At 30.4% G+C, this 13323-nt stretch overlaps 2 protein-coding genes across 17 annotated transcripts; both read right to left on the minus strand.

The window, feature by feature from the left end:
• Nucleotides 1-4589: 4589 nt before the first annotated feature.
• On the minus strand, nucleotides 4590-6249 carry LOC124956019 (coatomer subunit zeta-1). Of its 4 annotated transcripts, XM_047511388.1 has the most exons (7): nucleotides 6106-6197; nucleotides 5914-6035; nucleotides 5366-5611; nucleotides 5157-5290; nucleotides 5000-5090; nucleotides 4856-4864; nucleotides 4590-4760 (listed from the first exon to the last, which is right to left on the minus strand). In XM_047511388.1, the coding sequence occupies exons 1-7, from the start codon at nucleotides 6158-6160 to the stop codon at nucleotides 4713-4715; spliced, it is 705 nt and encodes a 234-aa protein (XP_047367344.1). In that variant the 5' UTR covers nucleotides 6161-6197; the 3' UTR covers nucleotides 4590-4712. The 4 variants fall into 4 exon arrangements, with proteins under 4 accessions (XP_047367344.1, XP_047367491.1, XP_047367417.1 ...); XM_047511535.1 differs by lacking the exon at nucleotides 5914-6035 and having other exon boundaries at nucleotides 6106-6249; XM_047511461.1 differs by lacking the exon at nucleotides 4856-4864 and having other exon boundaries at nucleotides 6106-6193.
• Nucleotides 6250-6405: 156 nt separating this feature from the next.
• Nucleotides 6406-13186, minus strand: LOC124949617 (sulfide:quinone oxidoreductase, mitochondrial). 13 transcript variants are annotated; one of them, XM_047495033.1, is made up of 9 exons: nucleotides 10462-13186; nucleotides 8490-8604; nucleotides 8308-8419; nucleotides 7995-8219; nucleotides 7701-7901; nucleotides 7407-7616; nucleotides 7146-7332; nucleotides 6804-7050; nucleotides 6406-6719 (listed from the first exon to the last, which is right to left on the minus strand). In XM_047495033.1, exons 2-9 carry the CDS (start codon nucleotides 8600-8602, stop codon nucleotides 6653-6655), a joined length of 1362 nt encoding a protein of 453 aa, XP_047350989.1. In that variant the 5' UTR covers nucleotides 8603-8604; nucleotides 10462-13186; the 3' UTR covers nucleotides 6406-6652. The 13 variants fall into 13 exon arrangements, with proteins under 13 accessions (XP_047350989.1, XP_047350979.1, XP_047351011.1 ...); XM_047495023.1 differs by having other exon boundaries at nucleotides 10440-13186; XM_047495055.1 differs by lacking the exon at nucleotides 8490-8604 and adding an exon at nucleotides 10144-10222 and having other exon boundaries at nucleotides 10338-13186.
• Between the last annotated feature and the right edge of the window lie 137 nt (nucleotides 13187-13323).

A 13323-nucleotide genomic window follows, 5' to 3' on the forward strand; every position in this document is an offset into this window, starting at 1 on the left:
CATTCTACTCCTTTAACAGCAATCATTATAATTCTCGAGACACATACTCTCAAGGATAGAATATCCAATGTAAATATCGTAACATAACTGTATATACGTTTCATGATCGTGCAAGGTGAACCACGTAATTCCATCAAATTTGTATAATCTTGAATAATCAACTGGAGAGTTAACTACAGAAAATATACATTTCCTTATCTTTCTTGAAATTATCTACTAAATGTATAAAAAATAATCGTCATTTAAAATCTTTTTTTCTTTAACAACAGAAATAATTATGTTCATTTAATCCATTACATCGAACGAATAGACATCAGAGAAAAATAGTGTAAGATCTCGCAAGCGAAGATAAAGTTAAGAAAGGATAAAAGGAAGGAAGGATGGAGCATCGTCGTGGTCGCAGGTGGCGACGCTCAAAGCCAATTATGCGAACGTAGCACGGGATCGGCGTCGTTCTCGCAAATCCCCATCCTCGTGTACGCGTCGACGGACGGTGAGACGAGGCGAAAGAGGGTAGTTTGGGGTTGGATACGTGATACGATACGAAGAGAGAAGTGCAGACTTGACTGCGCTATAACGAATTAACGGCTACGATTTATTTGCAAGTAATTACTTCCGCCCTTTAATTAACTCGCATTTATTTCGTGTAATGGCGTGTGGCAGCACACAGACAGCTACCTCGTTGCTCCGTTCTTCCACCATTTTCGAAGAAAAGAGTAGTATCACCATGAGAATATTCTCGATTATAATGTCGAATCTGATTCGAAGAGGAATTTGATCTGAGGGGAAATAAAGATCGGCACTTTGCAAAGGACGATCCTAACTGGTACGAAAAATTTCTCCTATCCTTACTGGTAACCATTTAGGGAACGATAAAGTATAGTCCGAGTTCCCAGGACCACCCCTTATCTTTCCTATTATCGATAGCTGGCGAAGGACCAATATGGCCTCTGCGCGGTCGCCATGGTTACGTCCGATATACTCGCTCAACGACGGGGAGTCCCATCATCCGCGTTATTATCGTGCTTCGCCATAAATAAGGAGAGAGCACTATCTCATCTCAGCTTCGCTGGGAGTATATACCGTGTTATATCTTCTATTCATAAAGGATCCATTTTCAAAAATGACTTGCTTTATTAGACGTTCCTAATCTTATTGATATCTTTTCTTTTTTTTTTAAATCAAACAAATTTGATTAAAGAGAATATTGATTCTTCTATCATGTTATGTTTTAGCAATTCTAAACGTATATCATTATATTGGCATAGAGATTAATAAAAAAACACAATTGTCATTGAAAAATAACGACTTTCAAATTAATCCTTTTATCGAAATAAAAGTGATATTTGATTGTAAGACAAATCTGTTGAGTCACTTAAAGCAGAAGGGGAAGAGAATTTCTCGCAAAATGCGAAGGTAGAAGAGGGTCGAAGAAGAGAGCGATGATATCGCTGACGAGAGCCGCCGTATTGGCTGCCACCCAATGCAATTGGGTTGGTTCGCTTGCTCTTGAACGGGCGATAAGACTATGCTGCCGCCATTTTGACTATTACAGTTCTGCTACGAAGACCTAAACTCTCTCCATCCCTTCGTGTGGCTTTTATCGAAAGATAAAGGTTGCACGATTCCGTCCCTACTTAAATTTGCCATCTCTTTTCTAACCCACGTATCTCTAGAAATTATCGAATAAATCAATTCACATGAACATTGTAAATGGAAAAATAGCTTTACGTAATTTTTCGTCCTAGAAAAATGAAATATGTTTCAGGGAATCTGATCTGATCGTATGAGTTGATCTTATGGATAAATTTTATAAAGCAAATCCATGCTTTGTACAAGAATGTAACTTTGTTTCGAAAATTAATTAAATAGCGATATTTGTACTACTATCGAAAGAATCAGAAAATAGGGTAAATGATGATTCATATTCATCGATGGGCAAACATGTGTTCCACATGACAATATATTATGGATTAAAATGGTATATAAACTATCCCCTAGATCTGAATTAGTAACACGAGGTATCAAGAAGTATCCAGGGATACTTCTACCTAATATGCCTAACGGATATTCTAAATACAAACCAATACAGTAAAAACGTCAACATAAAGACGTTCTTTCTATAATTTACAAAGCGCTGTTTACCAACGAAGATTGCGAGTAGTGCTTAAAGATGACCCAACTTTTTTAGGTATAAACTATGTGAAAGACCATATTCTTTTATGCTCTTCTCTGTAATCTTTCATTTTTAAGCTGCATTATTATCAATCATATTTTCATAGATACGGATACATTTCACGAAGGAGAGAAATTTTGTCGAATTATGAAGAAAAGTCAAAAAACGACTAGAAACGGAATTTTTTTTTCATTGGTACCTCTACAAGAAAAAAAAAACAAAAACAAAAAAGAGACAAGAAAAAGACAAAAAAATGACAAAAAAAAGAAAAAAATAAGAAACGAATTACAATCGTAATTCAATAAACAAATTTAACCCATTATAGGAAAAAAAAAGAATAAAAAAATCAAATGGTTAACTCAAATTTTATCGGATTCTTTGATTTATGCCCAGAAAATCATAAAAATATGTGCTTACTCTGAAGTTAAAATAAGAAACTGACCGACCATCTTCTGTAAATACGTTTCGTTGCGATTTTGTGAGTGCGAATGAGAGAGAAGTTTCATTGTAACATAAGTTTTAGTGGATATTACTTCTATTTTTGACAAGGATGGTTCCTTAAAATGGACTTCCTAATAGGCACTGAGCGATCAATTTTTCGCTTTCTTATTTTCCTTCAAGAGGTGAAATAATTTTGTTACATTAGAGCTAATATAACTAAACTTTCTGTGAGCTTCTAAAGGTTCCCAAATGGTTTAAAAGATTTGAAAAATTAGATTTGAAAGCAGTTCAATTTTGCTTTGAATAGTTTTGTAAAGCATAAATGAATGGTCTCATACGTACGGTACAGCGATTAATACCAAACGCCCACCATCGAAGCACAATCATGTGCTGACATATGGGCTGAAAGGCTTTCGTAGCGTCCATCCAGTCGTCTTTTCTGCGGGGGTGGTAAATAGGGTGTCATCGTGTTAAATGGCCCTGATGCTCCCGTATCTATTCATGTGGTGTGCTTCTCCTGAATCTAACCGAGACCAATTCTTGCGGCTAATTTCCACCGTTTATACGTTTAATTGCTTTCGCCAGCCACCTGGACCACTGGTAGCCGCAAGATGTTAGAAGCGATTCCATTTTACAGGCTCTCTAGCGTGTATACGGGGTTTATTGATTTACGAGAACGATTCCATGCGAGGGAGAAATTCTGTGTGTGAAGGGTATCCATTACATTCCAAGAGTGTGCAAGAGTGCGAGCGTTTCTAAACATTATTATTCTCTTCTTCCTCTCGTTCTTCTCGCCAAGATAAAATCCTATCTATCATTCGTCTTTCTCTAAATATATTTATATCCGATGAAGTTCCAGGAACGAATTTCAAATTAACGAGTTATCTCGTAAGAGAGACGAGAAGGGATGGAAATCGAATACGCTTCGTGTCAGAATGTCGTCGCTATCAACGTCCTGTTTGTCTTTCAGGTGACATGGCCATAAATCGCGGCATCGACGGGCCATTGGAAAAAAAACACAAAAAAAGTGAGCAATGGGTAGAGACGAGGTGTGCTCGCGCTCGACTCTCTTGCAATCTCCAGGAAAATGAACGCCATAAATAAGCTCGGCCGGCCAATAATTCCGTCGCGATCGTACAACAAGAGTTTTTCATCGTCGATGGCAAAAGGGTGCCGGTGCTGATACTGGTATTTGTGTTTGTGTTTCTCTGGTAGCGGTTGGTAGGTAGTAGGGGTAAAGGGAGGGGTGAAAACGAGAGATTGCCGAGAGTTTGCTCGGTAAAGGGGGAGGAAGACGAAGAGGAAAAAGGAGAGGGAAAAAGGAGAGGGAAAAAGAGGAGGGTGAACGGAATGTTAGAGAAGCTAGCGTGTTCCGTAATCAAATCTAAAATTCCCAGCGTGGAAGAACCCGATGAAAGAGTAACCAACGGGTACGATCGAATCGACACCAGCCGTGTCACATGACTCCAAATAACCGGCCAATGTCCTTCGGCTTCTCTACGAAGAACCTTCTATATATGTTTCCATACCCCTCCTGCCATCCTTGCATCAATCTTTAGATTTCCCCCGAGATTACGGAAAAATTCGTGCGCTTCTCTTTTGCAAGAGTCTACGCTTTTACAGTTGTATCTCAATTATGCGAACATCCGTGGTGGAGCATGGGATTATTCAAAGTATGATATTCTTTATCTATTTATAAAGGATTTTCAAATGCCTCATTCATGACATTTATCTTTGTCAAAGCAAATTCTAAATTTATCTAGTGCATATAAAAATCATTTTTTCATGAAGATTGAAATTTTTAATTGTTTGAAAATATAATTGTATCAGGAATTAAATGAGAGATAGAGAAACTTAATTGAAATTTAATATTTACTTTCGTTCAATATTTATGTATATGTAAATAAAATAGTACTCTCTTATTTAGTCAGTTTTAGAATATCGATTTAGTTTAAAAGACTTAAAGACCGGATAATGGAACCAAGTTGGTCATTTATTTATGGTTGTTCTTATAATGTGCAATAGCATTTTGTGATAATATTTATACAATTTTTATGACTGTAAAAATAATATTCCAATAAAGTATACAAAGAATTTATTTTAATAACGACCACTTTAGCTGCTCCTTTGCCGATTGCAATACCTAGAACAAAAGAGAAGACTTAAAAAATAATGAAATGTACCAGGAAGAAAGAAATGCTATAACCCAATTATTCCCAAGAATTACTGAAGACTTACAATCAGGGACTGTTCGAAGAAGGAAGAACGATGCGTGAACACAAAATAAAGAAATCGGAAATATTTCTATCCTCTAGGTTAACGAAGATATATCTAACATTTGTTAATTCGTTTAAATGAATGAAACACACAATTGAGTATTACCTGTGCAACTGTTTGCTCTCCAAGTGGTATATCGTCGGTCCTTAGTGCTACCCTTTGAACAACACTAGTAGCATCAGCATCTAAAATAATCCTTTAAAAAATCTATATTTTAGACGCATTATCAAGTTACAAAAAATATCAATTTTTATATACGTACCCTCCATCACAAATTTCATCCATTGCTAGCATTACTATATCTAAGCTGTCTAAAACTGCTCTTTTCTCAACATTCTTTCTAAGAATCTGACTTACAGAATCATATAAACAATTGAGAACGCTCATCAGAATCAACTAGAATATGTTTTTTGATATTAATGAAAATTATTTAAAAAAAATAAAATTATTTCTATAAAAAATGTTATTTACCTCATTTTCATGAGAACTTCCCATTACATAGAAAAATAAATCTACATTGCTTCTATAAACACATGTTAAACCATCCAGCATAATAATTTCGGCATTGGCTCTGTGAGTTTTATTGAAAAGATTCTTTTCAAATGCTTTCTGTTCTTTTGGTGTTGGGAATATATTTTTATCATAATATTTAGCAAGAATTCTGTTGCCATCATTATCAAGAATAGCCATACCTTTAACGGTATATAGCGTTGGTTCCTGAAATGATAATTTTTAGGTATAGGAATACTATTGATGAAACATAGTTTATATAGTAAGATTCACTTTAACTACAAACAATTTAGTTAGTAGTTTAATACATATTCACTATTATAATATTAAATTATGTTTGAAAAATAATTGTATATTATTATCATAAACCCAACTATCAAACATTAAGACATCCTTATGAAAAAAGTTATCAAAACATTATTTATAAAATTATTGATAACAATGACCAGAGAATATTAAAGAAATAGACAAATCAATCAATTAGTTATAAACGCAAATAATTATCATACAGATTTGTAAAGATCATTTTCTACAACGCTGTACGGCATTGCATGGAGGTTATGTTGAGTAGACTTCGACGACCCACCCCGATTCATGATTTCGACCGAACAAGACGACACTTTTAGCGAAACTAAATAGCAATGAAATGAATGTTTACATAAGGTACGCAAAAAATATCAATGTTATTTAACACAACCTACCAGTAACTGACCGTTCATATTTACGTTTAATTTGACGTGTCAAACGTGCCAACATAAACTACATCAGGACCATACTACGTGATTCAATATTATTATTATGGCGCATAAATTTAAAAAGTCTTTCAGTGAAACTTCTCTTATATGCGATAGTATAAATGCATATTGCTTTATAAGATAAAAATAAAATATATATATATATATATAAATATATATATATATATATATATATATATATATATATATATATATATATATGTGTGTATGTATGTATGTATGTATAATATCTATATGCATACAATATTAAGAATAAAATATTTTATTAATTGTTTCATATAATACCACATATACTCTGTACAATATATTACAATCTTAGGATCGAAATATGAACATCTGAAAGTTTTTATTTTTCTTCGATAATGTAAAAATATAAGAATGATGTAATCTATATATACACGTAATAAAATATTGCTTTTTTTTAAATTATGGTGTCACATATTAAAATTCTGTGGTTACATCAACTAATATGTACTGTTGTTACTGTATAATTTTATGTTGTTTTAGGTTTCATAAAACTTGTAAATTTTCGGAAAAATTCAGGACCATTCCATAGACCTCTAAAATGATATAAAATAATTAAAGAAAATAACATTTTTTTCAATTCATATAAGAGAGAGCTACATAAACTATAAAATACATACTTCAACATAAGATTCCAATATATAAATGGGAAGAAATATTTTTTTAATAAAAACATGAGATATAGCTCTTTGGATTGATCTATGGGAAATGTTTCCATAGGTTGTAATTTATAATCAAATTCAGCCATTATACATTTACCTTGTCCAGTTACTAGTGGACAAGAAGAATATCCTGTATACATCATTGTCATTGGTTTACCAGCTAAGTCATCAATGATATTCTTATAAAGAACTTTTGCCTGAGCAGCTATAAATAGAAAATTATATAAATTTACAACGTCAAGTTTTTTTCTTGTCAATCATATAACATACAAATTATTTACATAATTATTTATTCATTACCTACTGCTGCCATAGTTTTAGAATTTGGTGTATTCAAACAATCACCTATTCCAAATATATTACAATATTTCACATGTTTTAATGTACCAGAATCTACACATAAAAATCCATTTTTATCTGTCAATTGAGGATGACATTTTAAAACATCTGGAGGTCCCATAGGAGGACATACATGTAGCAATGAGTACTGTGAATATAAATATATAATGTAAGTATTTAAATTATATAATATATTGTATAGAATAGTATTGAAGTACTCACTGTCATCGTACAAGTTTCACCTGAATTATCTAACTTCTCAAATGTTGCTTCTCGCTTACTTACATCTATTTTTACAAGATTTGTACTTGTATTAACAATAATGTTTCTTTCATTGCATACTTTCCAAAGAACATCCGCATACTTTTTAACACCAAAAATGACAGGTAATGATGTATTATAAATTACTTCTATGTTGTTACGTACATTCGTCTGAAATAGATAAAACAAATAGTTTTAATATAATTCACTTATGTACATTTTACATTTTATAAATTAAAAATTGTATGAACGTACTTTTCTAAAGTAGTCTTCAGCGAGATAAGCAATTTTCTGTGGTGCACCTGGACATTTGACAGGAGTATTTGGAAATGTAAATATAGCTGTACCATCCTTAGTTTTTTTAATTTTATCAAATACATGAGGTACAGTGTTAAATCCATAAATAGAACAAACTTGTGATTCTGCATTTTTAAGACCATCTACTAAACCTGGTAACTATCAAAATTATTATAGAAATCAGATACATATTTATATAATGGAAAATGAAAAGATATACAATTGTAATAAAGAAAATTATTATTTACTTACTTGATCCCAATTAGTTTGTAAACCTAATGCAATAATTAAAATATCATATTGCACTGTATCACCATTATTTGTAATAATTTGATTATTTTCTGGATCGAAACCAATTACACTATCTTTTATCCACTTTGCATTTCGTGGAAGTACATTCTTCATTGGCTTTTTTGAATAATTGTATGAACCCATACCAACACCGATTAAAGTAAAAAGTGGTTGATAATAATGAACCTATATAATAGTTATACAAAAATTATAATTAAATTGCATAAAATAATCATACTTATTAAACAGAGTATATTATAATCATTACTCTTACTTCTTCTGGTTCGACTATTATAATTTGATCGGATGATCCTTTAAACTTTCTTGCAAATTTTGCTGCCATAGTACAACCACCAGTACCACCACCGACTACCAGTATTTTGCAACTATAAATGGATAATAATTATAAATGAAAATAATCACAATTAAAAGACTAATCATAAACTATCTACTTACGAATGATGAACTTGTCTATGTATATTTTTAATAAATAAGCTTTTAAAAGATAATAAGGAATTGTGACTCATTGTGAGAGATGTATATAAATTCATGCTTTTTATATAACTCATCTCTGAAATAAATAAAACAAGAAAGAATATATTATTTATAATAATATATCGGAATTGAATAGATTTATTTTTTACATAAAACTTAATGAACTAAAAGAAAAAGAATATATTGCACAATATATATATAAACATTCAAAAATATATTATTACATTACTTCTGGAATGTTTCAAAATATTTTTTAACATTGATATAATTAATCATAGTTAATTATATTTTAGAAATTGTACATAATACCATAAAAATGTTGTCTATATAATCCGGGGATATGCATGTAGTGAATACACCAAGGAATTTTAATCGATTTATTTACTATAGTTTCGATAAATCTTATATGAATAGAACGAATTGTATAACGTAATAATATTGTTTTACCAATAGAAAGATATTGTACGACATGACGTGATAACCAATTAATAGAGATTATGGAAATCTGGTTCTATTTATTACCTAAATCTTTTATTTGACATAAAAACTTAAATATTTATCCTATCAAATTCATGGAAAATATTTCTATCCTTTCTTAATTACCATAAGATTCTGCGTGTTTTTTTACCCGACGATTTATTTGTTAAATAATGTCATCATAATATACATTCAACATTTACAGCTATTAATAGTCACGAGTCAATAAAATAAAATATAAAGATGTATATCTACCTTTTATATCTTATCGTAATTTTTTTTTGAAGTGTTAATAACTTCCGTTTTATTTCGTTAAACTAATTGCAAAGAATTACTACGTAGTTGGCACCATTTTGCCAATTAGCGAGATAGCGCGAAATTTAAATGGCGACAAAACAAAAGGGACGTTACACTTTTTTGTATCAGTATTGAAAATACTTATCTTTTTTTTGTTTCTTAATTCTCTATTCTCTATTTTCTCTAGTTTTTTGGATTAATATAATGAACAAAAAGAACTGTTTCAAAACTTGCTATTCAAAAATCTTCCATGAAATTGGTAATCTTTATATTTTTGAGAAACTTTTATTGAAAAATTTCATGTCACTCCAATATAGATTACTTTTTAAAAATATTATAAATTATTTTTTTTTACGAACTTAGAACAATTGGAGAAGGAGAAATAATGAAGACTATTAATATATTATATTTTTAGTTATTTTGTTGCTGCTCTCTTTATTAAGGATAACTTTCTAACGCCGTCCCGAATTAGTAGGCAAGCTTAGCTCGTTTCCAAGTATTCCCAAACGTAATATTTTTCATTTTTTTGAAAAGAAATTCTAACAATAGATATAGAAAACTTATTCATTCAGGAGCACTTGAAACAGAAAAGATATATATATATATATATATATATATATATATATATATATATATATTTATTTATATATATAATATATATATATATATAAAACTTAATTTGAATTTTTACTTGAGGAAAATGACATAAGTGAATGTTAAATGTTTTAAATTAATTAGCATTCCTCTATCTTCATTTTTCCATAAAAATAGAATATATTCTGTAAGAATACAGTTAAAAATTATTTACTTCAGTTTGGATATTTTATAGTTATGATCTTACATCGAAGAGTAAAGATTTTTGTCGTTCGACAAAAATTTAAACGATTTTCTCTTCGATAAGTGATGATCCATCACTGCTTCTAAAGGAGAGAAAAAAAACAAATTTTTCCAAATAATAATAACAAACAGTGAACTTTGAATGTAGTTTTCTTTTCTCCAATTAACGAAACCAATTGGTAAAGAAATAAAATTCACCTATTACAGAAATTCAAACTTTTCAATATTAACAACGTGGCTTTCGAACAAAGCAAAGATATTCGATTTTTATGAAAATGGAAAGGAGGAATACTCGCATACACGATTTCAAAATGAACCATACAAACTGTACGCTCGTATCTTCGCAACTGAGAATTTCTCCGAACCCGAGCGTCTTTTCAATGACGTCGAGTTTCATCGAGCTTGACAGTGAGCGTCGAGCTGAGTAGGGGAAAAAGTGGAAGGGGAAGATGCGCGAGCAAACACGCGCGAAATACAAATGCACGACTTGCGAACGATATTAATAAGAGAATATATATATATATATACACACACACACATATATACGTATATATATATGTACGTATGTATGTATTTACATTCTCTTTGAATCGTCGCTCCTTCTTCTTCTAACTCCTTATATACTAAAGTTTATATACATCATGGACGTGGGTTATTATTCCCTTGGCTTCTTTCTCGTTCGTCCATCTTTTTAAAAATTTCATTTCATCGTTATATACTCCTCGAACATGGAAAAATTAGTGGTTTTTTTAAGGGAGAAAAAAAAACAACTTCTAAAACTTTCCTGTTTTGTCGAGAAGCAATGGGATTTTCAATATTTTTTTTTTTATTTTTATTGTTATTATTTAAATTATTATTATTATTTATTTATTATTAATATTAATAATATTATTATTATTTCGGGAAAACACTGCCGATAATACCATCGATCGAATCTCGTCATTTTTCATATCGCCATCATTTTTCGACACCGACTCGCGACGATACGATTTTCCTTATTATGTTTCGCTGCTTCAGCGACATATGTACGCTTTACATTAAACATTATCTATTAATTAAAAACGATTAGCAATAAACGTCACTTCTATCGTAGAACAACAAAAAGCTAGAACTTCAAGAAAGTAATATGCATTTTCATGAAGTAAATATTGAAGTTGATTCGAAAATTACTATGTATTTTCGAAAAAAAAAAAAAAAAAAAATAAAAAATCCTTTTATAATGCACATTTGCTCTTTCTTTATGTTTATTTTTTGTAAATTTTTCGTATATACTTTTTTTCATTCAACTTGATTCTGACATTTTTTTTTCTTTTTTTTTTTTCTTTTCCTCTTTAGTTGTGCTTATATCGTATAGAAATCCACGCTCTGTCTGAAATGTAAAAGTTTTCTTTATTTTTCATATTAATATTAATTGAAAATGAAAAATATTCTTGCGTTTGGAAAAAATGGCCGACGCGTATTTTATCACGCCGAGAACGAGAAAGCGTTTACTGCTAATATATATTTATATAGTATATGTTTATAATTGTTCGCTAAAGGAACGCTTTAAAGGCATATTACTTTATCGATATAATGTTCGAACATATAATACATTCGATCGTAACGAACAACGAACATGGTTTTTCCTCTTCTCCATGATCGTTCGTACTTTATCATTCGGTGCCGCTTTGATATGCACAGCGAGAGAAAAGATGTGCAAAGGATGAAAGAGTGAGATTGATTGGTTATATATATATATAATATATAAAAGAAGGAAAAAAAACAAAAACAAGATAAATCAAAAAATTAAATCATGTTTAAACACATTGGGATCGTTGGTCGAATAACATGAATTCTTTGTTTAACAGAAAAAAAAAGAAAGATTAGGTATATCATTCATCTTATATATTTTCAAAAGTGTGACCCCGAATAGTCGAGACGTATGTATATGTATATACGAAAATTAATGTCTATTACACGATCGTTTCTCTCTCAGCAAGCGTTATTACACATTTTCAGTGTTCTCTGTGTATACGGTGTAATGCGTTTGTGTTAACATCGTGTATCAGTGTTATACATTTGGTTTATTTTGGCATACAAAATAATTTTATTTACAGTCTGACAATAATATTAATTATTTATCGATAGTCTTTTATACTAAGTGGCAATAGTATAATCGAATTACTTATTACATTATGCAGTTACGGCTATTTACATCAACAAAAGAAAAAATTAAAAAAAAAAAAAAAGAAAAAGAAAAATAAAGACACGAATAAATACCTCTTGGACGTGGTTCAAGTTTATCTTGTGTGCTTGCTCATTGATCAACTACGGATCGTTTCGTCGATAGGGACATTTATATTCTCAAAAGGAGTTAAGATTCTGTGAAGGGATTAAACTATGTGACGCGCTAACAACTGTAAATGCACGATCTGTAAAATGAGCCGCACTACAATCTAAAATATATTTCTAAATATATAAAACACTAGTGTATATCACGCTTTCCGAAGAAAATAAAAAGTCAATTCATGTGAACGTGAGACACACGCAATACATATTTTCCACAACTATCCCTTCCAGAATTTATATTAAATTATTAAAAACAAATGAGAGAAAGAAAAAAAGCAGAAAAATAGATTGTTCAATATAATTGATCTAAGGAACTTCGAAATTCTTTTATCAAAAATGTCCTCATGCAACGAATCGATCGATAATCGATTTGATCATTGAGAATAAAGCACAAAATGTTTAACGCTCTTGCAAATAATTATGCAAGATAGAAATATAGAGAATTACTATAGATATATTTATATATATATATATATGTATATAGACAGAAAGATAAGAAGGAAAATAGACATAGGAACAAAGATGAGAAATAGTGAGGTGAAAAGAGGCTAAAGCGAATTTGTTAGTTTATGACGCAATCTTGACGCAAACAGTTTTACAATATAGCTTTACAATATTGCAATAGTCACTAAATGACGACTAAGCAAATTAAGATACTCTTGTATTATTTGTCAGCTGATAATTAAACTAATGATTTATTGTTCTTTATAATCTACCGTTATATATATATATATATATATATATATATATATATATATACACATATATATACACATATATATACATATATATATATATATATATATACACATATATATACACATATATATACATATATATATATATATATATATAT

The sequence above is a fragment of the Vespa velutina genome, chromosome 1 (genome assembly GCF_912470025.1).
Source record: "Vespa velutina chromosome 1, iVesVel2.1, whole genome shotgun sequence".
NCBI classification, from domain to species: Eukaryota; Metazoa; Arthropoda; class Insecta; order Hymenoptera; family Vespidae; genus Vespa; species Vespa velutina.